The following is a 27,034-nucleotide window of genomic DNA, read 5'->3' as shown; positions in this document are numbered from 1 at the left end:
GAGGTACACCAATGTGGTGGCTAAATGTTGTTGCTAAGGCATTATGTGGTTTATTCTTTTCCCAGTCTAAATTCCATTTCTTTTAAACACTACCTTCCTCCCACACATACATAAAAGAAATAGCTTATGTTTGTATATGTAACTGTCTCTCTTTAGTACTTAGGAATGTTCAAACTGTCCTTCAGACATAATATCTGGCTATGTGGAGATTTCTCTGCTGCCCTGATAAAAAGAAAAGTGGGCAAATGCTTTTCCTTCATAGTGTCCCCTAGGCTTTGTATTTCTCTGTGGAATGCAGCTATCATGTGTGCCGTGGTGTGAATTCCCTGAAGTGTATTTGAGTTGCTTGTTTTGTGTTTATTGTTGGTTCCTGTCCAGATCTCTGATTTTTTTAAAATTTACTCAGCTATATTTTATTTTTCCCCTTTTATTTTTATAGTATTATATTTGTTTCAGTGACACGATAGAGATGTATGATTCAGTTAGTTTTATGAGCACTGAGCATTCAAACAGAAAGTCATGTGGAGTGATAACATTCATGTACTCTGAAGGCATGTAAAGGAAAATAAAAGAGGCTTGTGTTAACTGTATACTGCAGATCTCAAATTACCAAGGGCATTGCTAGACATAGGCTATCTTGGAGCCAGAAGGACTAAAAAAATCCTGTGATTTGGAGGATATGTAAATAATAAAGACACACTTTATAGTAATCGTCTTTTTAGAATGTAGGAAACAGCATTAATTCAAAGAAATTTACTTCAAACAAAGTAGCTACTGTTTATTGTTGATATAATTTTTAGTGCAAAATTAGTAAATTAAATAGTTTAAATCTTAAATTTTTGTCTTATAGTTAGCTTAATTTTTTCATCACAAAATTCTATGGGAGTAATCTAATTTTTTTTATGCTGGCAAAATGCTAGTATTTTTCCATCCTGGGTAGAGAGAAATGTTGGATTTTATGTATGCTCTGAAACAAATTAGCAGTTTGGTTAAAACATCTGCCTAAATTATGAGAAACAAATTGGATTATAAAATCATACTTGGTAGTTTTAGCATGTAAACTAGTTAAGTAAGGATTTGAACCATATCATACAGTCATGAGATGAAAAATGACACATAGTGGCCAAGCCAAGTATCTGGTAATGAAGCCAACCTCAGTGCCTGGGTCTGGTCTTGATATGTGTTGGGGAGTACAGGGATGCTTTTGAAAAATAATCCTATTTCTTCAGTGTTAGATCATAGTTGTCTATTTAATAAGACTTCACTGAGTATGCATCATGAGTTAGATGACTTATTTAGAGATGAAGTAACAGTGTTTGAAATCATTACAAAACCAAGACTGTATAATTTTAGCACAGTGGTATTTGTTTTCCAACTAATGGTTTAGAGTGTATCTTCATACCACAAGAAGTCTCTGGTAGAATTCTGGTACAGTGAAGGATACTCATCAGGTTAAATGGAGAATAGAACTTTAGCGATAAAGTTACTTAGTACTGAAGCAGCCTTTTTCTTTACTGCAATTAGAGGATAGCGTTCGGGCAGTAGAGCCTGAGATGCTTGGATTACTCTTCTTTTACCTTCATTTCTCTTGCAAACTCATTCCTACATTTCTTCTCACTGTCTAGGCAATTGTAACAGGAAATACTACATGTTTCTAAGACTAAAAGCTTTAGACTCCATATCCCAGATATTTGCTGAGTAGACTGGCGACCTCTAGAGTTAAATAATAATTTCAACCAATTCTTTGTCTCTCCATTTGTAAAAGAATTCCTCTCCTGCAGATTGGAATGAATCCTTAGTGGGTCCATAAGATAAGTATAATGCTTTCTATAGTACTCATACAGGTACATGTACATTAATGTTAACTAGAACCTGTGTTGATGTCAGCCCACACCAAAAACAATAGATAAAACCAGTCTTAATGACATGGTTTTGAAACCACTGAAGCCATCAGAATCACCTGGAAGCCTGTAGTTGTTTGACTACAGTCTTTCTCTGAATACCACAGCTGGCTTGGGCTTATATACTTTTACCCAGCAACATGTTTAGACATTATACCAGCTAACTCTAACAACTGAGAATTAGAAATACGGGTAATTGCTTTCCATCCCTTTCATAATGTGACATTTATTTGGGGGAGAGATGGAAAAATAACGAGAAAAGCAGCTTTTGAAATTTATTTCTGTTGTAAATTTCTCCAAGTTCTTGCTACGAAGACAGCTTGAAAATGCAGTCTGAGACGAGGGACGGGCGTTGTGAGTTAAAGGGTTCTTCAGTGATTCTGAAGACTTAATTGAATACTTGTACTTCAGCAGACACTGAAGCTATTTATCTGGGTAATCTCTTCAAGCTTGTAGTTATAGAACTCTGTCTTCTCTTGCTGCTTAGCTGAGAGCAGCATGTACATTATTTGCCTTCTTGGGTGCAGTTCTGGGAGTGCGTGTATTTAAGGCTTGTGAGGGAGCCAAGCCGCAGGATCTGGCTAGCTTTCAGCTGCTAAACAGGGGGCATGTAGCTTGCCATTGGTCCCCAACTGAGAGAATCGTGGATGTAATTTCTTTTTGGTAAACATCCATCACGAAGTGAATTTATCTCCTCTACACATTTGTTTTCCTTTGGGTGTTTTCCTTTGGCTGTGTGATCTTACTTGTTGGACACGAGTAACTTCTGTAGCATTACTTAACCTCTCAAAATAATGAAAAGTTACTTTGGCAAATCTGTGTAAGTAAATCAGAGGATACATAGGATATACAGTAAATCTTATTCCTACCAGTGGATACCCATCAACAGCCATAGGAAGAAGCCTTTCTGATATCACCGCAACAACCAAATATAAATATCCATGGTGTGACTGAGTCGGAACATGACATTGAACTTCATGGTTTCAGTTGCACATGGTGCAACTTTTCCTGTGGTTTTGCTCTGATTTCAGGTTATCTACTGTGGTTGGTTTAAGTAAAGTTAAGAGCTGTTTGTGCTTCTTTGAGTGCTTTGACATTTTTTATTGCTTTTATTAGCAATGACAGACACCCTCATTACTAAGGTGTTTGGAGTGCTCATATCGGGCCATGAGCAGGGCTCAGCTTTCCACTTAATCTGAAAGCCACTTTACCTAACAGGTTACTGTTGTTCCTCATGTGTTACAGAGAAACAGCCATGGTTTACAGCAGGTACCAGCCGTGAGGCTTTGGGTTAATTTAGAATAGGAGGTCAAGGTAAACTAAGACTTGGTTGCCAACCTCTACTCTGTGCTGCTCTCCCGAACTAAGATGATGCAAGAAAGCATCCACTCTGAGACGTCACTATTTCTAAATGTTTCACACGTAAAGAATAGAATGGCATTGGGCCCAGTTGTGTTACTTTCATTTCCTCTAAGTCCCTTTAGTAAATGAACCCAATAGTTATGCTAGAAGAAAGGCATCACAGAAAGATTTGCTGTCTGCTTTGGGAGACGTTGGCAAGAATAAATTCTGAGTCTCTAAGACAAACATGGCATTTCAAAAGACTAATGAGCATGAGCTCTGTTTATAGAAGCTAATTAATTTTGCAAACTTTGTCATCTAAGTAGTATATCTGTTAGCTATATGCTTTCAGCAAGGGTAAAGGGTGACCTAATAAGGTTTAAAGAGCTTGCCGATTGTATGGAACCTGGTGGCCAATGATTTTTTTTGTTCTCACTTTTCAGAAATCATACTTGAGTAACCACAAAAAGGAGGCTTGGAGTTCAAAGAGTCAACAGCTCCTTGGTACTTAAAGTTATTAAGAATACTTACGTATTCTCGTGGGTCTTTAAAATGGTCTTTCTGGGATAAATGGATGTAAATGCATTTTAATGCGGATAGATAGAGGAGATGAGCCTTGTGGGCAATGTCCTGTCGTTCAGGTAGAATTGTTAGAATTTCATTTTGTGTTCGTGTAAAACAAAATGACATTGGACATGTGAGTTGTTCTAAGTCATATAAAGTTTTCTATGTTTTCTTTGTAATGAATATTTGAACGAGCTGAGTATTAGTGACCTCTGGCTTCTGATTAAAATGGCATTTGAATGGATTTGCCCTGGCCAACACTCCTCTAAATTCTTCCTAAAACACTTAGAGTGATGGGAGGATAACATTGTAAGTGAAACCTACTAGCAGATCCTAGGAGGATGCTCCAACAACTAAATGTGGAAGGGCTGAGATGGAAAAAGTATTCATCTGTCCAGTTGCTGATAGTGCCTGAGTGAACGTCCCCAGGCAACCTCTGACTGGGCCCTGTCCTCACTCAGTGAAGCCCTGATTAATTAGAAACCCCAGCAGAATTTCTTTAGCTGTATGACCTTTCTGCTAATTTATTTAATTGCTGCAATAGTCTTACAGGATAGCTCTAATTATTAGTTTTATTTTTGAGACCAAGTGTCACTGTACATTCCAGGTTGGCCTTGCATTCTCCATCCTCCTATCTGTTTTGTGGGGACAGAGAAACAACGCTCCACTACCACCCTTGATGGTCTGAGGAACTTCTGTAGAATTTAGAGACCATGACTCCGGCCAAATAGGGGTTTGTGACTTTGATGGTGAATAATATTTCACATAGAGGCAGGATGTGGGGAAGGGGATGACACAGGAGCATAGGTGTTCTCAGGGGGTGTACAAATATCTTCCAGAACAGGGTATCAGCTAGGTGAAGAAACAGAGAACAGGTTAGTATGACTCTGTCTATGATTCACTTGTTTCTTATCTAAGCTGGTACTGTCCACCAAGGCTACCTATCCACAAGGTCTATAACTATCCAGGCTGACAGTTTTCCCCTAAGGCTGCCTGTTTATAAGATCTTACAGGTATCTGTTCTAGGGTCAATGTTTTTCCACAGAGACCAAGACTTTGTGTTAGTAGACATGTATGACTGACTCAGGCCTATTGCTGATTTTAGGCCTTCAGTGTAAGCAAGGCTGCTCCCAACAGAGTGTGTGGGTGTGGGATTCTCAAAGAGGGAGAGTAGCCTGTGTGTGTATGCCTGTGTATATGTGTACATGTGTCTATGTGGGTATGCGTGTATATTTGTGTATGAGTGTGTGCTTGTGTCTATGTTTTGTTTTATTTTTTTTCAATAGTTGTATCTAGGATTTTAGTTGGTGTTACTGTCTTGAAAGAGTGGAAGATCAGTGCGTGACTCTGGACTGTTACTGCCAAGGTTACAATTGATACAGTGAAAGTCTTGCCTGCAAGGACAGAAGAAGGTGGCATATTTCTACTATAAGCAAACCTAAGTTTTGTTTTTATTTTTTTTACTTTCAGGTTATGTTGGGGTAAAGGAAAGAGGCCTTGGGTCATGTCTGCCTTAACATACAATTTAAATTATTGGAAACATTTACTGTCTTCCAGAAAACACTTAAGCTCTAGGAAACACCTTGCATCCCGGACAATGTGATTTCCTTGAGTGCTCTAATCAAGATTACAATAAAAAAGAGCCCAGAGAGGAGTGAGAGGTGATGGTTATAGATGAACTTATGTTTTGGCTGCTGTGTAACGAGAGATGGAGACAACTAGGCAACTTGCTTCTCATTCAGTCACACACAGAAACCCTCTTGCATGAAGAGTTAGGTTAGAAGGTTAAGATAAAAGGTTAATGAACTGCTAGTTTCCTGTTGGGAAGTGGAATTTAATCCTTACCTGATTGATAAGTCAGGGCAATCTCTTCAATTCGTTCTCTAAATATGAGTTAACTTTTGGTTTTGGGAGGGAGGAATCAACTGTAAACTTATATAAACTTATCATTTGACAATAAGAGTAAAATCAGCTCAGAATTTAGAAAAGCTCAGACTTCTGACATTTACCTTGGGGAAAAAATGAGAAACATAAGAAAGTGTTTGTCCCCAATTGTCTGCAGAGAAGACATTCATAAACCAGGTGGGAATGTAAAAAGTAAGTGGACTGAGATCAAGGGACAGTGTGTTCAGAGATAAAAGAGAGTCGAGTTGAGGTAAGGAATTGAAAGGAACCTAAACCCAGTAATTATTTTTAAATATGGGCTGGTCAGGTATGAAAGGACGACTTGAGTGTTGGGTAATGATAAAAAGGAGGACCTAAGGAACTTAGAATTTTAGAAGTCAAAGACCCATTCTAGAAGGTTATGGTGGGATAAAGGATGGGTAGTAATAAGCATCCAACTCGAGAAATGTTCTGGGTTTACTGGGTGGAGAACTCACATATGAAAAAATGGAACTAACATGCCAGTGTGTGAAGGGTTGGGAACAGTCTCATAAACCTTCCTAAGAAGCAAAATTGTCAATCATTCATCAATCATTCATCAATCAGTCAATCAAAGGACAGCACAGTAGCATGTAAGCATGTAGGAATCTGGTATAAAGTTAGGTGGCCATTACTGACGTTCTGTTATACCTGAATTCCTGCTATTCCAGTGTTTGCTATAAAACTTGCAAAAAATGAGCATGATAAAAAGCACACAAATGCTTACCAACAGAAACTTAAAATAGAGTATGAATTTAAGATAAATGATTTCTGGTGCTCTTCAATCTCATCTCAACAATCTTTCAAGCATTGTGCTTCCATTCTGGTTGTGATTGCTGGGCAAATCCTTGCAGACACAGTAGCTAGAATTCAACTTTATCTTTCTCATCACTTTGTGTAAGTCACTGGGGAGTCTGGTGTGCATTTCACCCACCATGACAGTTGGGTGCATAAGGCTGCTTTGCCTCATGTCTGGCTCCTGTGAGGTATGTCTGGGCCAGGTTTGGAGTGGTTCAGCTGTTGAGCCATGGTTGACTATCCTCATATTTTTATTATTAGCATTCTGGCTAAAAAGCCTTGCTAGGTATAGTGTGTTTCAAATGCACACTTATAATTTGTGTCTTGTTTTTATGCCCCATTAAAGTTTTCTTATAAGTGTGTGTTTGTTGGAGGGAGAGGATATATATATATATATACATATATATGTGTGTGTATACATATATAACCACTATATATAAACATATATATGTTTAAGTGTATATATATATATGTGTGTATATATACATATATATGTATGTATATATAGTGTGTGTGTGTATAAAATCACGTCTCCCTTTGTTTCTTCCTTCCAAGTCCTCACATGTATCTCTTTCTACTCTCCTTAAAATTCACGGTCTCCCCTTTCATTGTTATTGCATGCATATATGAATATGGGTATACATATATCCCTAGATATAACCACTCAGTCCTTATCATGTTACTTGTATGTATGTTTTCAGGGCTGACCATTTGCAGTACACAACCAGTGGGTGTGCTTTTCCTGGGGAAGACCACCTCCCTATCTCTTAGCTTTCCTCAGTTGTCTACAGTTCTTTGCTAAGATTGGAATCTCATGGACATTTCCGAATCCACTTTGGCATGTCTCTTGGTGTTATCTTTGTTCATCTTACACTTAGGCAGTCGTGTTGGTGAGGCCTTATAGGTGTACTTGCACTATGGCTAGGAGACACAATCTCACAGCAAACTCCCCGATCCCGATCCTGATTTTGTAGTAAGAGATTTTAGTTTAGTTTTTTTTTTTTTTTTGACATTTACATTTAAAGTTATATTGTAATTAGAAATTGAACTTTGTTTTATGTATGAGATTGGAAAACTGTTTTCCCCCTTTTGAATAAACTATCATTCTAGCATGACTGATTCTAGCATTATCTAGACCTCTGCATATACATTATGGGTGTTAGCTTAACGTTTTTTTGTGGGACCCCTAGCAGTGGAAGCAGGTGCGTCTCCGACTCTATTCCCAATTCTTGGGGCTCTTTCCTTCCTATTGGGTTGCCTTGTCCAGTGTTGACATGTGGACCTTTGCCTTGTCTTGTTTCTTGTGTCATGTTTGATTGTTGTCTCTTGGAGGCCTGCTCTTTTTGAAGGGAAATGGAGGTGGAGTGAGTCTAGGGGAGAGGTAGGGGAATAATGGAAGGAATGGAGGGGTGAGAAAATTATTGTATAAGAGAAGAATCAACTGCAAATGAAAAGAGACCAATTCTTTGTTCGTTGCTCTGCCATCTCAGGTCTTGAAATATACATGGTATACTCTCTAGTCTGTTTAAATGGGTATGTTCAACAATCCCTTAAGGGCACAATATCTTGATAGTTACTGAAAGAAAGACCAGTATGATGCTGGATATAAGCATAATAAATGCTCAGTGATTATCTCTGCATTTGTATACACACCTATTTTACTGTTCAGGTGTGGGCTTTTTAAAAAATCCATTTTGTTTGTTGGTCTTTGTTCTGTATACATTATATGTAATACAAGACTATATCTAGCTAATTAACATATTTGCAATCTCACTTTTTTATTTTATTTTTTTGCTGCAATCACATATAAAACTGTTTTAACTGAACTGCATGCAGCATCCTAATAAAATTAGGATGGCATGAACAAGGTCTTGGGTTTGCTCTACAGCACTGCAAGGAAATTTTGCCTTTAAAAATGTTGAAATATATAATTATCTTTGATTATGATCACCTGCAATGCAGTTAATTATTTGTAAAGCAAATCCATTTTCATCAGTATCTTCTGTGCCTCCACTTTTTCTTTTCTACATTTATATTCTATTTCCATGTCAGCAATTTTTAAATAGATTTTATATAAGTAAAACCACACAGTATTATTTATCTTTCTGTAATGGCTTGCTGTAATTTCCTTACTGTAATTTTGACCAGTTCTGTCTAGGCTGTGACTAATAACAGGCTATTCTATTGAATGTCATGGAGTGTCCCAGTGTGTATCACACTTACTTTATTTATGAATCTATTGATGGACCCTCAGGTTGCCCCCTCATCTTAGCTATTGTGGATAATTGATGAGGGCATCAGACACCTTAACATTACCTATTTCGGTTCCTTTGGGTAGATACCCTGCACTGGGACTGCTGGGTAATGCAGTAATTCTATGTGTTTAGAAGAAACTTCATGCTAACTGTTGCAGCGACTTACATTTCTGCCAGCACTGAACAGCTGCTGCCTTCCTGACTTCCCATCAGGGTATGCTGTTCTTCCTTTGAGAAGTGTCTCTTCCAGTCCTCTGCCCATTTCAAAATTAGGTTATTTGTTTTCCTGTCATAGAATTGCTTCTGTTCCATGACCTTAGCTCGTATTCCAACACAGGCCCCTAAGACAGCATGCTAAGATCAAGAAAAGTTTGCAGTTGTATAATGGCTCATTGCTATTTTTATATACTTTTTCTTGTCTGATGACAGGCCTTTTTTTTTTTTTTTTTTTTTTTTTTTTTTTTTTTTTTTTTTGACATTATAGAGGCTTCAAATTGAAATCTCCCCTTGGAGATTTCTGATTCAGTGGCATTTTGTATTGTAAAGCATTTGTTATATGTTTAAAATGCTAGTGTCATTGATAAACTTTTAGCTTTGTGTGGCCCCTCTTGACACCTAAGCTAAAGTAGACTGATAACATAAAAATATGACAATCTTGATGCCATTTTCAGACTTGATATAAAATTGCCAAGTGAGTCTTATCATTTTCTGACAGTTCTGTTTATTTTGAGTAAATCAAGACGTGTTGCTACACAGTGTTTTTGGCAACATGGTTTGAGTACTTATCTGTCTCACAATGTTCGATTAAATAAGAATATTTAGAAAGTACTTACAATGTGTAGTAATCACACGATCTACAGTCTCGAACTGTGTTGAGGAAACTGTAGACTGAATATCAACAAAAGGTAAAGAATAAACAATGATTCAGAGTGAATTTATAGAAACCCCATGAAACCATAACAATAAAGGGTTTTCATGGTTGTGCTGAGGTGACATTTGTCAGCGAAATCACTAAGAGGAATATTAGTCATCTATAAATGCATTTTGTCTTCACTGAAAAAAAGACTCAACAACCACATGTGCCTATAATGACTTCTTAAGGCTGTAAGCCTGTGTAAAACCAGTGAAATCAAAACCCTTGCTTCAGCCGGCCCTGGTACTAATTAGGTAGAGGAAGGTGGATAGGTCATTCTAGACATTCGGTGCCTCGCTCGCATCCAGCGAACCTCGCAGAGCTGAACTTGAGCAGCCTGTCTGAAATGTCACTTGCTGCCTCTCGACTTGCAGTCCCGAAGCTAACTAACTGTGGGTGGGAGGCCAGCTTGCTCAGAGTATTCTGTCAGCTTTTATTCTTGACATTGAGCCTGTGGACACTGTGTGAAAGAGGAGCTGCTGAAGACGGGGGTGGGGTGGGGGGTGGGGGAGGTTAGTTTGAAGTGTTCTTGTAAACTAGAGATAAAAGCAAGAAGACTGGTTCTTAGCTGTAGCGTGTATTCCTCTCCCCATAAGAAAGTGTCTACTAAGTTTGGCATCAGTAGTGATTTTCTCCTAAGTGGCTGAAGGGTAGGACCCTCTCCACAGTTCTTTTCTCTTGTCCACAGACATCTTTTTGACAGGACACCAATTATATTTTTCCTTGTGCTGCATTCGGGTCTTGTTAATGTTTAATCCTCTACAGAACTTATCTCTGGAAAAATAAGCTCTAAAGTGAGGTTTCAATTAATTTAAGAAATAAGAACTGTGAAGTTTCCCTGAACAATTAAAACAAAACAAAACAAAACAAAAAACCAAATGCTTACAGTCGAAGCGCATTACTGCCCCCTTGTGGTAGAAGTATATATTATATCACCCCCCCCCCCCCACAACGAACAGAATTAGATTTACTTTAGGTTTCCTCCATCCAGAAATTTTGTCCTTTACAGTGAACATAAAATATTTATGAAAAGAATTTTTATTCATTCCTCCATGCTTATTCTTCCCCGTCATGAAGTGAAGAGGATCACAGCTTTGAATGTTTTCTCCCCTCTGTGTGAGCTCTGTCTACGGACTTATGCTCTCCAGGGTGACAAGCGTTACAGGGAACCAAGGCAGGTTTCATCCCTATCAATTTGCTGTCAACCCCATTACTTGAGGTGCATTGATAAAGGTTTGGAACTATCGAAATGGTCCTATAAAAGCCATCACTATTACAGTCATCACATGGCTGTAAAGCCGGGGACATTCAAAATACCGTACACAGAAAACCTCAGTGGTAGTATGGTAGTTCATGTCGGTACAAGCGCTTCTTGGATTTGACTGCATTCTCTTTCTACCATTTTAAATATAAAACAAGATCTTAAAGGCAAGACAAATGGGTAATGGACCACACATGTAATATAAAAACCAAAGAGGCCATTTTCTGTTATCTTTATTTTGGTAAAAACTCAAACCTAGAGGTTCTCTCTGTTTCTCTCCTACTCTGGAAATGGTTCCTTACGTTTTCCTGTTTTCTGCAGTTACTGTGGCATATATACTCACATCTGGGCATTTGGAGCTAAGAGCCTGAGATGAGAGAGAACAGAAAACATTTGTCTTTCTAAATCTGGATGACCTCAGTCAAGACTATTTTTTTCTAGTTGTGTCCATTAACCTGCAAATTTCATTTTTCTTTACAGCTGAAAAGTATTTTATCATGTACATGTCCTACATCTTCATTATCCATTCATTGGTTGTAGGACATTTAGGATGTTTCCACTTCCTAGGTTTTGTAAATGAGCAGCAATGACCTGGCTGAGCAGGTATCTGTGGAGTAGGATTTTGAGCTCATGGGCATCTCAGGAGCTTATAGCTGGGTCGTGTGATAGACTTTTTTTTTTTTTTTTTTTTCATTTTGCATTTTGAGAATTCTCCACACTAATTTCCAGAGTGGATAGACCAGTTTGCAATCTGACCAACTGGGCAACTGGGCGAGGCTTTCCTTCCCCCTACAATCCTTCCAGCGTCTGTTGTTGGTTGTTTTGTTATCTTTGCCATGCTCACTGGAGTAAAGTTATTATTTTGATATGCATTTCCCTAATTATTGAGAACTGTAAACATTTTTGGGCTACTTCTTAGTCACCATTGTTTTGTTCTTCTTTAGAGATTGCTCTGCTCAGGTTCTAGGCCCATTTGTTTTAATGGGCAAGGGTGATTTTTTTTTTATTTAACTTTTTTTTTTTTTGAGTTCTTTATAATTTCTGGATATTAGGCCTCCGTCAGATGTATAGCTGACAAAGATTCTTTTCCATTCCGTGGTCATCCTTTTCACATGCCTGAATGATTCGTTAGTTGTGCAGATGATTTTTAGTCTTATGAAGTTAGTTTGACAATTGTTGGCTTTAACTCTCTGGCAAATAGAGTTCTATTCAGAGTTCTATTTTTCCTACTCATATGTGTTCTAGCAGATTCAACATTCCTGGTTTCACATTTAAGTCTTTGGCCCATTTGATACTAGTTTTGGTGGGATGTAAAAGGTATCCATCTGCATGTGTACACCCAGTTTTCCCAGCACCATTTGTTGAAGATGTCTTCTTTTCTTCAGAATGTGGTTTTGGCATCCTTGCCATATATTCATGGATAAAGTTATGGTTTTGTTCCTCCTACCACACCATCTACATGTCTGGTTTTGTTCCTATACCACAGTGCTTTTCATTATTATGTCTCTGCAATATATCTTGAGTTCTGGGATGGTAATCCTGCTAGCATTATTCTTTCTGTTCAGATTATTTTGGCTATCCCGGGTGTTTGTGTGTCCATATAAATTTTTGGATAGTTGTTTCTATTTCTGGGAAGAATGATATGAGGATTTTTTTTTCTTGCTATTGCTTTGAATCTGACAAAAAGATTTTAATGAAATGGTCAATTTCACAATACTAATTTGACCAATCCAAGAGCACAGGGTATCTTTTTCATCTTCTAATGTCTTCCACTATCTCTTTCTTCAGAGGCTTGATGTTTTCATTGTAAAGTCTCTTCACTTCCTTGGTTAGGTTTATTCTTAGATCTTTTATTTCCTTTAAGGCCACTGTGTATAGAAGTATAGCCATGATCTCTTTGTGTCACTGTTTGCTGTCGGTTTGTGCTATTGATTTGCGTGATTTGACTCCATACCTGGTTTATTGATAGTTTGTTGATAGTGTCTAGAAGTTTTCTACTAGAATTTCTGGGATCCCATATGTTATTATGTCATCTGCAAAGAGGGATAGTTTAACTTCTTTTTCTGTTTGGTTTCCTTTCATTGAGTGCGGATCGTGGACTGTCTCGTTCCCGACTCCTGTAAGATTGCTTCTAAGTTTGCTGGTTTTGGTAGTGGTTTTTGTTCTGCACTGACGGAGTTGTTAACTGTGGATTCCTCAGATATAGTCTTTATTATGTTGAGGTACGTTTCCTCTACACATTCTCTGTGACTTTTATCATGAATGAAAATTTGATTTTCTCAAAGGCCTTTTGTTCAACTATTTAATCTTGTGTCATTTGTATTTAAATCCATGTGGGTAGTGTATTACATTTACTGAGTTGAGTATATGAAACCACTTCTGAATTTCACGAATAAATCCAACTTGGTTATGATGGGTAATCTATTTTGGTGTATATCTGCAATTTGTTATAATTATCTTATTGAGTGTTTTAAAAATCTATGTTCATCAGTGAAATTAGCCTGTAGCTTTCTTTTCTGCTGTGTCTTTACCTGGCTTTCACGTTAGAGTGAGACTGGCTTCATATAAGGTGTTTGGAAGTGCTCCTCCTGTTTCTGTTTTTGAATAATTTACGAAGGATGGGCTGTGTATTCTTTTGAAAGTCTAGCAAAACTGCTGTGAATCCATCTGGCCTTGGACTTAATTCATAGCAAAGATTTGTATTACTATTTCAGTCTCCTCATTTGTTATAGGCCTGATTAGGATGTTGTTCTCTTCTTGATTTAATTTTGGTGGTTTGACTGCGTCTATAAATTTATCCATGTCTTTTCCAACTTAATGAAGTACAGGTTTTTAAAGAATTCTCTTATAATATTCTGAATTTCTTTGGGTTTGTTGTGATGTTTTCCTTTGCATTTATGATTTTGTTAATTTTTGTCGTCTCATTCCTTTAGTTAGACCAAGTGTCCATCAATATTGACCATCTTTTCAAAGAATCAGCTTGTTGAGTCTTTGTATTTTCTCTTTGTTTCTATATAATTGGTTTCTGATTTTTATTATTTCTTGCTGTCAGCTGGGTTTGGATTTGGTTTGCTCTTATTTTTCCAAATTTTAAGTTGCTTCATTAGGTCGTTTATTTGTTATGTTTCTGATTTTTAAAGTTGATACTTAGAACTATACATTTGTCTTGGACTGTTTTCAATATGACCCAGAGCTTTTGTTGTATTTTCTAGTTCCAGGATTATTATAATTATTTCCTCCTCCCCCTCTTCCTCCTACCCCTCTTCCTCCTCTTCCTCCTCCTCCTCCTCCTCCTTCTCCCCCTCTTCCTCCTACCCCTCTTCCTCCTACCCCTCTTCCTCCTACCCCTCTTCCTCCTCCTCCTCTTCCCCTTACTCCTCTTCTTCCTCCTCTTCCTCCTCCTCTTCTTTCTTCTCCTTTTCCTCCTCCCCCTTTCCCTCCTCCAGGCTGTTAATATAATGGAAAATTTTCATTCTCCAACTATATGCTAAATGCTAAATAGCTTTGCTGCGTATTAGTTTAGATTGGTCATGATGGTATTTTAGAACTTGCTCTAGGCTCTTCTGGCTTCCAGAGTTTCTCTTGAGAAACTAACTGTTATTTTGTTAGGTTTTCTTTTGTATGTGATAATGTTTCTTTTTTCTTTTCTTGGAGATATCTGTATGCTTTTTGTTTTGTATACTTAGTGTTTAACCATATTGTGCTGTGGAAATCTTCTTTTTAATCTTGTCTTTTTGGTGCTTCATAATTAAGATATAATTGCATCACTTTCTCCTTTTTCCTTCCTTCAATCTTCCTATAACCAGTCCTGTGACACCCTTCACTTCCTTTCAAGTTGATGCCAGCACAACTTTTTTTTATTATTATTTTATTTATTTACATTCCAGTCGTTGCCCTCCTCTTGCCGCCCCCCCCGCACCCCCTCCTACATACAGTTCCTTATCCAATTCCTCCTCCTCCTTGCTTCCAAGAGGGTGCTCCCTCCCTCTTTAGAACACCCCCTTCCCTGGTGCCTCAAGTCTCTCAAGTATTAAGATATCTTCCACTGAGGCCTGACCAGGCAGACCTGTGCTATATTGGTGCCAGGGGTCTCAGACCTGCCCCTGTATGCTCCTGCTTAGTGGCTCAGTCTCTGGGAGCTCCCTGGGGTCTGGGTAAGTTGAGACTGCTATGAGGCCACTGTCCCTTTCAGCTTCTTCAATGCTTCTCTTAATTCAACCACAGGAGTTCAAGACTTCAGTTCAATGACTGGGTGTAAGAATCTGCTTCTGTCTCAGTCAGCTGCTGGTAGGGCCTCGAAGAGGACAGCCATGCCAGGCTTCTATCTGTAAGCATATCATGGCATCAATAATAGTGTCAGGCCTTGTTGCCCTCCCATGAGATGGATCCCAAGTTGAGCCAGTCATTGGACCACCTTATCTTCAGTCTGTTCTCCATTTTTGCCCCTGTAGTTCTTTTAGACAGGAACAGCTCTGGGTCAGAAATTTTGACTGTGAGTTAGTAACCCTGTCCCTCCACTTGAGGCCCTGTCTATCTATTGGAGGTGGACTCTTCGAGTTCCCTCTCCCCAATGTTGGGCATTTTGGCCAAGGTCACCTTCATTAAGTTTTTGGAGTCTTTGACTTCCTGGGTCTCAGGTACTTTCTAGAGGGTCCCCTCACCTCCCGATGCTGCTTATCTCCATTCTTTTGGGCCTCTAGGCTTCTCTCCTGCCCTAATACCTGATCCTGTTCCCCTTTTCCTCTCCTCTCATCGCCCACACAATTCCCTCCCTCCCTCCCTCTGCATCCTGTGATTATTTCCTTCCCCCATGCCAATGAGTTTCGAGGATCTTTCCCACTTTCTCTTCTATTAGATTCAATGTATCTGGTTTTATGTTGAGGTCCTTGATCCACTTGGACTTGATCTTTGTGCAGGTTTATGAATATGGATCTATTTCCATTCTCCTACATACAGACCACCAGGTAGACCAGCACCATTTATTGAAGATGCTTTCTTTTTTTCCCACTGTATATTGTACAAGTTTTAAAAAGCATTTGTTCAGAAGGGTGAAGCTAGGTGATGAGAGAGAGAAAGAGAGAGAAGGGGGGTGGGGCATGGAGGCAGATGTTCACGTGTTTCCACCAGTCAAAGATAGTTTATATATCTAGGTTGGGTATTGGGTTACACTTCTGATTGAGCATTACCAAACTTATAAAGCCTTTGATTAACATTTTTAAAAATGTATAAAAGCAAAAAGGAAAAGGGGGCATGGGATAGGGGTATTTTTTAGGGAGGGGAAATGGGAAAAGGGGATGGCATCTGAAATATAAATAAAATAAAAATTAAAAAAAAAGAAAAAAGAATAAAGAAAAAAGCATCTGTTCTTTTGGAAATTTTGAAGTGAGTAAGTGATTTACTTGGAAGTTTATGGTCTAGCGTTTGAAATTGAGATGGCAAATAAACTCGTAAGTGGCTTGTTAATTTTTAACACATTGATAATTTAAAAAAAAAAACTAATGAATGTCAACATTTGAATTACTCTTCACCTTCCCTTTACCTCTGACTCCCAAGCTCATGTAAATAAGAATATGTATGATGGAAAGTTCCAGAAAGACTTTAAGTGTTCCTTCTATGGATAAGTATGTGAGGTAATAGATATGTTAATTAGCTTGATTTAGTCATTTTACAAGGTGAAAATGTATTAGAACATTATATGCATACAGTAAAGACAGTCTTCATTTGCATTTAAAATAGTTATGATGAACTCTTAATACAGACTGTGGTAGGTCCAAGCTTGCTCATTATATTTGCTAAGTTAACGTATCTTTCTAGACAAAATAATGATAAAACTAGCACCTTTTAAATTAAGAGTCATTTTCAATGTCTGAAGGGTTTTGGCCAGTTATTCCTAAGCATATATACTTTATATCCAAATATGTGTGATCACTCTATGAATGAATTACCTTGTGATCATAATGAGAGCATTTTTATGTTAAAAGAATTTTTCTTAGACCCATTAATGATAAATATTGGGGACATGTGATAGTAGTAATCTTAGAAATGGATTTAATTGCTAAGCCTTACAATACAACATGCATCAATTCTGTTGCAAGGATAGTTTATTGCTTCAATAGTCATAAAAATAAGAGGTCATGAAAAAATTATACAAGGACATTTAGGTAACTCACTGTTCCATCACTATCACCGGGAGCATCTCTATGCAGAAAGTTTTGCCAACATCTATATTATTTTCCTAGGATATATTTGTAGGCCTTAGTCAAAAGTTATGAATAGTACCAGATGGGGTCATAGAATGGCTGTATCATTGTTATGGCTTTTTGTTGAATCGGATGCCTGATGCTTCATATTCTTATACATTTAGGGGTTTGTACTCATAGGAGTCCTTCATCAAAACTTCATTTTATTGGCATTTTTAATTGTTAATATATTTATAAACCATTTTAACTTTTTAAAAACAGTTGCATTTATGTCTATTGTGTATTTTTACAGGAACTCTTAAAATATTTAAAACAGGAAATTACATATATTTTTTCACAATTATTCATCACTCTTTAAAAAAATAAATTTCGTTTCCTAATCATTTTTCTGTAAACTCAGTGTGCCCATATGAGAAAAAGAAATCACCAATTTACCATTCATTGTCTGCAACCCAGACTTTGAGTGTTGAATCAACCTTTCTTGATCTGCACCCAGATTGCCTAGTTAGCCGTGGCAGAATTTGATAGTTCAGTTGTTAAAATGACCCTACATCCTTCAGTGTTAGCTGCGTGAAAGATTTTATGAATTCACAGAATTCTGGAATAGTGCAAAGCACAAAATTTACACCTTGGACATAGGTAATTATTTTTGTTATAGTTGTGGCTACAACAGTAATTATACTTAATTCTACAATTTTATATTTGTCATATATGTGTCTCTTTCTCATTTCCATCTCTATGTATAGAAATATATGTGACACTAGAGGCTTTTCTATTTCATAATAACAGCTACTGTTTTTTTTCCCCTTCAGTGTACCTCTAGTACCTTTACTCTTAGAAAGTCCTTCTTAGGTTAAACAGGAGGCAGTATGGAGATGTTAGATATATAGCCTCGATGCTGTACTGATGAACGTATATGAACCATTTCTGCAAGGATGCAAAGATTTTCTCAGAAGTCAAATGAAAACTGTAGAATTTGAGAGTTTGTGAAAGAATCAAAAAGTGAATTCAGCATATTCATTGTTTTCAGATTTTCATGTGATTTGTGAGTCCTCTTGCTCTTTTGTTTCAAAATAACATACTGTATTGTGGATGTAATAGCAGCAATCCATAGCTGAGCCTTAGGAATATTTCCACAAGCATTTCCCCACCTTTCACTGTAGAAGAATGCATTAGATATTCTTTTGGACCATTACCATATGTGTGCAAATCTTCATATGTGTGCAAATCAACAAGATTATGTCGCTTTACCCTGTGACTTTGATAATACCTTTCTAATTTTGTTCATCTTGATAATTTTATCTTCCTTTCATCTTAGCAACACAACGTTGTCATGTTATATGTCATAAGCTTTTGGTTAACAATGACTATAGATGTAGAAGATGACTCACCATGTCTTGCCACATTTGTCAATCACAATATCCAGATTCTCTATCACGGAAGTAGCTTTTCCCTTTAATCACATTGATTTCCTTAAAGACATTAGAAGAGACAAGTCATCACCTCGCATCCATAGAATGGTCCTTGGTAGATCCGTTCGGTAGGTTGTTATGCTCTGAAGAAAGTCATGCTGTAGTAATGGATTGTGTGTTCTCAAAGCACTCAGGATAATGTGTAAAATTGGTTAGTAGAGTTGCATATTGTGGGGGATGCCAAACTTATGAAACCAACCCGTTTCTTACCTTCTGAAGTAAAGATTCTCAATATTCCCTTTTGAACTAAAGAGTAAGAAAGTGAAACCTGTTAGATTTCTCATAGGGTAACAAGTGTGCATGGTTTTAAATGTGCATAATATGTTGAGAATGTGCAATAATACAATGTATAGAAGTCATTCTCCAACTTTTAATATCCAATCCCTACATAGATACATAAATATATCTAGATATATTTAAAGAAATTAAGTGGGAACAAAAACTAGCATATTTATGTCCAATAAGGATTATCAAATAGATAAGAGCAAGATCAGATATATTTCTCAGTCTTAACCTAATTTACTAATGTCTGAAATTTGGAAGAAAATATGTGTAGAATCCATTCTATAATTTCTTTTTTAATATTGTTTTATTATTTTAAGTTGAGCATTAAGTCAGTAAAATCTACTGTGGACCACAAAATATTTTCACTTAATTTACTCCTGTTTGTGGTCAGATTTTGGCCTACAATATTATTTCTTTGGTATTTGCAATATATTTAATATTAGAAATGGTACTGGTTCAAACAAAAACAAACCAAAATCAGCCAAACAATGGCAAAGAGTTTACATTCAACAGTTAAACCATTATGGTTATCACTGGGTCCCCAAATCATTGTTAATTAGAATTTGTCACCAAAAACAAACAAACAAACAAACAAACAAACAAAAAACCATTCAGGTTAGTTCATAGTTTTAAGAAGCATCACTGAATAAGCCCACAATACCAAATGTTTCAAGTAAATGCCACTGTCCTATTACAAAGCCAGGGACCCTCTGATACTGATGATTTCATTGGAATATAATAGTTATTAGATTACTGACACAAAATTAGCTGCCTTAAAAGTATGAGTCATTATGCCATAGTTCAGGGTTTAGTGAAAATAGTATACATTTCCCATAAGGGCTCACAAGTATTCATAGCTCGAGTTCAGATCTCTTGGAACTCAAGTCATGGATGGTTGTGAACCAGCACGGGAACTGAACCCAGGACCTTTGCATGAGCAGCAAGTTCTCTTAACCATTGAGCCAACTCTCCATCCCTGTCTAGTTTATTTCATATTAGCGACCTTTTCTACATGAAGATTTTGAAATTGTGAATACCAGGAGCTCTCTTTGACATTTTAGTCTAGTAGAACAAGTTTAAGCGAGAAGTTTTAGCTTCATTACCCATTCACTTAATTTCAGTTTACTTTCAAGAGAAATGCCAAGAGTTAGATAAAGGAATGATAAACCTAATGAATATTTTATGTATTCAATATATTCTGTACAGTCTGACCACCGAGCCGCTCTGTCCTCTACTCCCAGCCTCCCTTCTCCCTTCCCCCAATCCACTCTTCTTCTATTTCTCTTCAGAAAAGGCAGGTCTCCCATGGATAGCAAAAAAGTATGGCATATCAAATTGCAGTAAGACTTGTCTGGATGAGACAGCACAGTAAAATAAAAAGGGTCCCAAAAGCAGGCAGAAGAGTCAGAGACAACCACCACTCCCACTGTTAGGAGTCCTGAAAGAAGACAAAGCTACACAACTATAACATATATGCAAGGGGTCTAAGTCAGGCCCATGCAGGCTCCCTAGTTGCTGATTTAGTCTGTGTGAGCCCCTCATGGGCTAGGATTAGTTGATTCTGTAGGTCTTCTTGTGGTGTACTTGACGTCTCTGGCTGCTACAATTCTTCCTTCTACATTTCTGCAGGATTCCTGAGCTCTGCCTAACGTTTGACTGTGGGTCTCTGCATCTGGTTCCAACAATTGCTGGATGAAGCCTCTCTGATGATGGTTTTGTTAGACTCCTATGTACCAGTATTACAGAATATTAATTAGTAATCATTTCACTGACTTTATTATCTATCTATCTATCTATCTATCTATCTATCTATCTATCTACTATCTATCTATCTACCTACCTACCTACCTTACCTATCTATCTATCTATCTATCTATCTATCTATCTATCTATCTATCTATCTATCTATCTATCTATCTATCTATCTACCTACCTTACCTATCTATCTATCTATCTATCTATCTATCTATCTATCTATCTCCCTATCTCCCTATCTATCTATCTATCTATCTATCTATCTGCCTACCTTACCTATCTCTCTCTCTCTCTCTCTCTCTATCTATCTATCTATCTATCTACCTACCTACCTACCTTACCTCCTCATCTATCTATCTATCTATCTATCTATCTATCTATCTATCTATCTCCCTATCTATCTATCTATCTGTCTATCTATCTATATATCTATCTATCTATTTATCTATCAGTGTTTGGTTCTATTCTAGGTCTCTGGGTTATTGAGTTTCTGGTTTCTAGTCTTCCAGGCAGTGTCATGGTAGGGTCCCTCTCATGGCATGGGTCTCAAGCTAGACAAGTCCTTGGTTGGCCACTCTAATGATTTCTGTTCCACTTTTACCCCAGAATCTTGTAGGCAGGACAAATTATAGTTTGAAAGTTTTGTATCTGAGTTGGAAGCCTGGCCTGACTACAGGATGTAGCCACAGCAGGCGTTATATTCTCAATTGCTAGGAGTCTTAGCAAGATTCTGTAGATTCTGTAGATTCATCCTTGTAGATTCTGGCGAGTTTTCATTGTACTAGGAATGCCTGAGATATCCCTCAGTTTCATTTGTTTTTCTCAATACACTGTACTTTTGTCCTTCCCCAACCTGATCTCCCCTGTTCACATCCCCCACCCACACCACTGTCTATCATTGATGTGATGTCTATTCTGTTTCCCCCTCCCAGGGAGATTCCTGTGTCCTCTTGAGTTCTCCTTATAAACCAAACGAATTTAAAACTATAGCCAGCAATGATTGTTGTGAACTTAGGATATTTGTTTAGTTAGGGAACATGTAGAACTGAGAAATCTTTGTAAAACTTTGTAATTGACACTTCTCTATAAACATGCTCTTTTCTCTTAAGTACTTCTTGGTGCTCATCAGGCGTGTCATCATTAGAGATAATGGACCTACATAGTTATAACTTCACAGCTGACGGCTTCGACTAGGGTTTCATTGGGTAGGATTAACTATGTTTAAAGATGGCAAAATGCCATTATAACATTAATGCCAAAATTTAATGAGAACCAGAAGTTAACTTCAAGGACCTTTATAATTTAATATTGGGTACGAGCATATTCTCATTATTTTAATGTAGAGTCTATTAAAATAAGTTTTTATCATCTTCCATGTGATATTTGTTTTTACTCAGGCACCATTTATTGAATGTTGACTGTATTCCTGTCACTTTGCTGGGATATTGAGGCATAAGACTATTTCCCTTTCTCAACCCTAACAGTGACCATGTAATCAGAAAGTGAACAAATAGGAAACACTTCCTTTAATTAGGAAACTGAAGTCTTTGCTTTGGTTTTATAAGAGCTATACCTCCTTCATCTCCTGCTTATTTTAATTTGTAAAGATTTATAAGTGTTTTTCTTGTTTATGTGTGTATGTATATACATGTGTATGTATACACACACACATATATAGACATATATATGTATATATATATATATACATATATGTATATATATATATATATATATATATATATATATATATAGACCCCCATCACCCTTAAGAAGGGAGTTTGAAACTTCCGTTATATTAACAGTATGAATATATATATTCATACTGTTACATGGTGCCTGTGCAGGTCAGAAGAACCTCATATCCTTTGGAACTTGAGTTATGTTCAGATGGTATTGAACCACTGTGGTAACTGAACCAAGGTCTTCTGCAAGGGCAGCAATTTTTCTTAACTACTGAGGTCTCTCTCCAGTCCCATCTAGATTTGTTTTGTTTCGTTGTTGTGTTTTTCTAGTTACCTTCTCCATTTTGATGTTATAATGCAAAGGGCTAGGGAACTGAATTTCATATGTATAGGAGGATTGAAGTGTATCAGTTGGATGGTCATCTCCATGTTGTTTTATCCATGCTGATTGCCTGATTGCTTTTGTATCTGATAGCTGAACCCTACGGGGGTAGAACATGTATGCTGCATAACATTGGAGCACAGAAGGTAGAGAAGGGCAGTTGATAACCAGAATTCTTTTCTAGAGTAGTTTTTCTGTGTTGAGGGTATGCAGTGATAACTTTCTGTAAAATGGAACATTTATAAAGCCTCTTTTCTTTTAAACATGTCATGTATCTGTATGTTTGTAATATAGAATAACCAAACCCAAGTACCTCCTGTTTCTTATTCCATTTTTTTTTATAATTTTGTGTATACATGTATGTGAAGAAATATTAATTCCTTCTCATGTGAAATACAAATCGCAAACAGGAGATGGAAGAAGTAAAAGATGCCAGAAGCAGAGGAGAAATTGTATGCAATAATCTATGATGGAGGAAAACTCTAAGTATTTATTTGTGGTCCAGGCTTTCTAGTAGCTAAAGCAGAGGAGGGAAATAGAAGAACTTGGTATGGTTTTCTGATAGGAAAACACCTATCACCCATTTGTTAGAACAACTAAGCCTTCTCAGTGTTCATAAGAATGATTAGCCTAGGCAATTAGATAAGTTCTAATGAAACACATGATGAATGATCCCTCATGAGGTTTGGTTTTATAGAAAAATGAAAAAAAATCATTGTACACGTTAATTGTTTCATTTATTAGACCCTAGAGAACTGGGTAGGAATGGTATTAAAAGCAAGACCCCCATCACCCTTAAGAAGGGAGTTTGAAACTTCCGTTATATTTACTATAGAGAAAGCTTATTTTCTTTTGACCAAGAGGCATGTGGAGCAGCAAAACGATGCAAAGATGGCTGGTCAAAGGTAGCATTGTTAAAAGGAGGAGAGTATAAATGAATTTTTTTTTTTTTTTTTTTTTTTTTTGTGCCAGGATGTACACTTTGAACGACTGATCTGGCCTCTGGGAAGTTCTTAGATATGCCAGTTCCCTGTAACAAGAAGATCTGTCTCTGTTCTAGACAGCATATCCAATTTAGAAAATTATTATTATTTCATCAAAATTAATGTGAACAATTTTCCCTTTGAGGCTGCCTTTTTCCATAGGTGATGTTTTCCAGATGGGCTTTGTACAAAATTCTTAATGGTTAGTATTTTTTTTTTAAGAAAGAGACATTTCTGATGTTCTCTATTTTCCTTCTTTCTTTATCCATCCTAGGGAAGAGAACACCAAAGGCAAAAGAGAAGAGAAACAAAAAGAAGAGACGGAAGCTGATTGAGAGAGCCCAAGAGCAGCACAGTGTCTTCCTCGCCACAGACAGAGTGAACCAATAAAATACAAGAAATAGCTGGGGCATTTTGAGGTTTTCTGTTTTGTTTTGCTGTTGTTTTGCAAAAGTGCACAAAGCTACTCTCTAATCCACACTGGTGGACAGCATTCCTGATCCTCTGACCAGTATCCATTTTCAGTAATGTTGCAAAGGGAGGTGCCCAAGCATGGACTCTGGGTTATTTATGCTTTGATTAGAATCTGGGGCCTGTGATAGCAGGAGCTTGTTGAGCTGAATCAGTGCGATGTGATGCACCTGTACTCTTGTGATGAGCACAGTGTGTCATAAGAACCTGTCCCTGGCACCGTGGACCTGCAGGAGGCGCGAGGCAGTAGATCACCACTGGAGAATGCACCTGTGCCCACTTTCATGGATGACAATGCTAAGCGAGCAAGCACTGTTCACTTGTGACTTTCATTTCTCACACTATGCATTGTCAAAGACAAATGTGCATGGAAAAAATGTTTAGTGTCACCTCATGGTATTCTTAGCATTGGTGACCTTCAAATTGTCTTACAATGAGACTGCCTTCTAGCTAGGGGCATGAGGTGGAAATGTCTGCTACATTTCATCCCAGTGCTAACGTGTACAGATTCCGCTGAGCTACATTTAGAGCTCCTTACTGTATATTTATGCGTTCTGTGTATAACAAGTTATACCTGATTGATAAGATGTCACTTTGTTTCTAGTGGTTCTTAACCATGGTCTGGTACATGGCTGTTCTAGTTTTGAAAATTGAGAAGCATTTTGTTGCCTCTTGTTTTCTTTTGTTCCTATTATTTTTGGAGGGGGTGGGGGGGGGCGCTTGTTTCTAATTGTAAGTATAGGATAAGCTAGTTTGTATATAGAGTCAAACGACTGATGTCAGAGTTTCAGTGCTGATAGAACTTCCCCAGTTCATGTCACCACACACACACACACACACACACACACACACACACACACACACAGCAGCAGCAGCAGCATGCAGCATGCAGCATCTGGGCCAAACTCCAAAAATTGATGACTTATGAAATACAGCTGAAAACAAGATTTGTGTGCAGTTACTTGTATTTATTATACAATTTCCAGCTACATCCTTTCTTCAAACTCAAAATAATCTATGACTTTGAAAGATAGGTCACCTGGCAATATTCATGGGTTACTGGGGAAGCTGCTGTCATGAAACCACCCAGAAAATGACAAAGAAAATGGGGTGGCTTCCCCCCAAGCGAGTGCCACATCTTACATTTCTCCATTGAGTCGGAATCAACTACATTGGAACAGAGAACAAGACGGAAGCATTGGTTTCAAACGTGGCCATGGTTTCAAAAACATCTTTGTCCCCTTGGGTCAAGTGGTCCTTAGATTTATGAATTGGCAGGTTCTAAATGCATTATTTTCCTAGCTGATCCAGGAGAAAATTAGAACAAAGTTAAGTTGTATAGTTTTGAGGAAACATCCAAAGCAAGGCAAAGCCTTTTTTTTTGTCTTGCATTGGCAAAACTACCTCTTTAGCATTTCTGTTCATTCAGAAACATCTTGCTGTTATATAAAGATGTCTTAAGCTTCATTATGAAAATATTGATGCAAGATAAGCCATATCTGAATGTTCTATTCGACTTTAGGGCTTGAACTTAATCCTCTCCATATCTCTTTACACTCTATTCCTATTTACTACATGGGTAGGGGGTCCCCTTAATATCATACTTCATTGTTAATAAGTCAATGCTTGTTATGTTTCTGGGGTGTTGTTTTTGTGCATTAAAAACTCAAAAATTGTTTTTTTAGACTGTTTTTCTTTTGCTTTAACAGTGCACTTAAGGGAAAGTGCTATGCCTTACCAACACTACTGCCTACTAGTGAGTGATAAAAAACATGAGCGACTATGTTGATATCAGTGTTTATGATACTCATTTATGTAAAATGTTATTGCATAATAATTGAAAGTGAGATTTTCAGAACTAGGCTCCTAAGTTCCAATCTATGTTAAGAAACTATAGACAAATTGCTTAATCTCTTGGGTTCTTATCTACCCATAGGGCTAAGTTTTAGGGGCTATATTAGTTAAGACATATACTACAGTTCTCCATATCCACAGGTTTCAATGGACTCTACTCTACCGTGCATCACAATTATTTGCAAAACATTACATCCATCCATTACTGAACATATGATTTTGTCATTCCCTAAACTTACTATATTTAGAAACATTTAAACATAACACTTAGACATATTAGCTATTTTTAATATAATTTTAGTGTATGAGGAAGTTTGTACACATAATAAATTTTGGGAAAATATAACACCAGTTTCTATGAGAGCATCTTTGGTTTGTGGTATCTGCACGACTTCATGGAAGAAATGTCATGAGGAAACCAAACCACTCCTAATAAAGACTTTGGGTTAAGAGTTGAATGATTTTACACACACACACACACACACACACACACACACACATGTGTATATATATATATATATATATATATATATATATATATATATAATGTATGGCTACTGTAGCAGATTGCCAAGTATTACACAAATTATTACCTATTATTTCGTTCTTTGGCTGTTTATATTTTCCCCCAAACATTCCATTAACAAAATAGAATCTCAGATTGTTCATTGGTAGACAATCTTGCTGGCATCCATAATCCTAGGTCCTACCTTTTATACTGCAAATAAGCAGATGAGTAAACATTTATGGAATTATCAGACACCTTCGATCTACTGATTGACTTCTAGTCATTAGCTTTATTCCAATGGGAATTTATTTATACCCACTTATTTTTGAGTTTCTTGTTAAAACAGTACATATATAAAATCTAAAACTGAACTCAGGACTGTCTTTCTCAGTTGGAGTGTGGTCAAGGATATCAAACCAGCCATTTCAAATGCACTGTAATATTAAGAATATATTAATTACACTGGTAGCAAATGAGCCATGAAGT

At 37.2% G+C, this 27,034-nt stretch overlaps 1 protein-coding gene across 3 annotated transcripts in view; it reads left to right on the top strand.

The window, feature by feature from the left end:
• The window catches only part of Rspo2 (R-spondin 2), a 134,849-nt gene extending 108,987 nt beyond the window's left edge, over positions 1-25,862 (top strand). For all 3 annotated transcript variants that reach the window (XM_076911323.1, XM_034516018.2, XM_076911324.1), the window contains exon 6: positions 23,990-25,862. In XM_076911323.1, coding sequence (XP_076767438.1) covers positions 23,990-24,105 — 116 coding nt within the window. In that variant the 3' untranslated portion in view covers positions 24,106-25,862. The remainder of the gene's footprint in view (positions 1-23,989) is intronic.
• Positions 25,863-27,034: the final 1,172 nt, after the last annotated feature.

The sequence above is a fragment of the Arvicanthis niloticus genome, chromosome 13 (assembly GCF_011762505.2).
Source record: "Arvicanthis niloticus isolate mArvNil1 chromosome 13, mArvNil1.pat.X, whole genome shotgun sequence".
NCBI classification, from domain to species: Eukaryota; Metazoa; Chordata; class Mammalia; order Rodentia; family Muridae; genus Arvicanthis; species Arvicanthis niloticus.
This window is presented reverse-complemented; position numbering and strand designations above follow the sequence as displayed.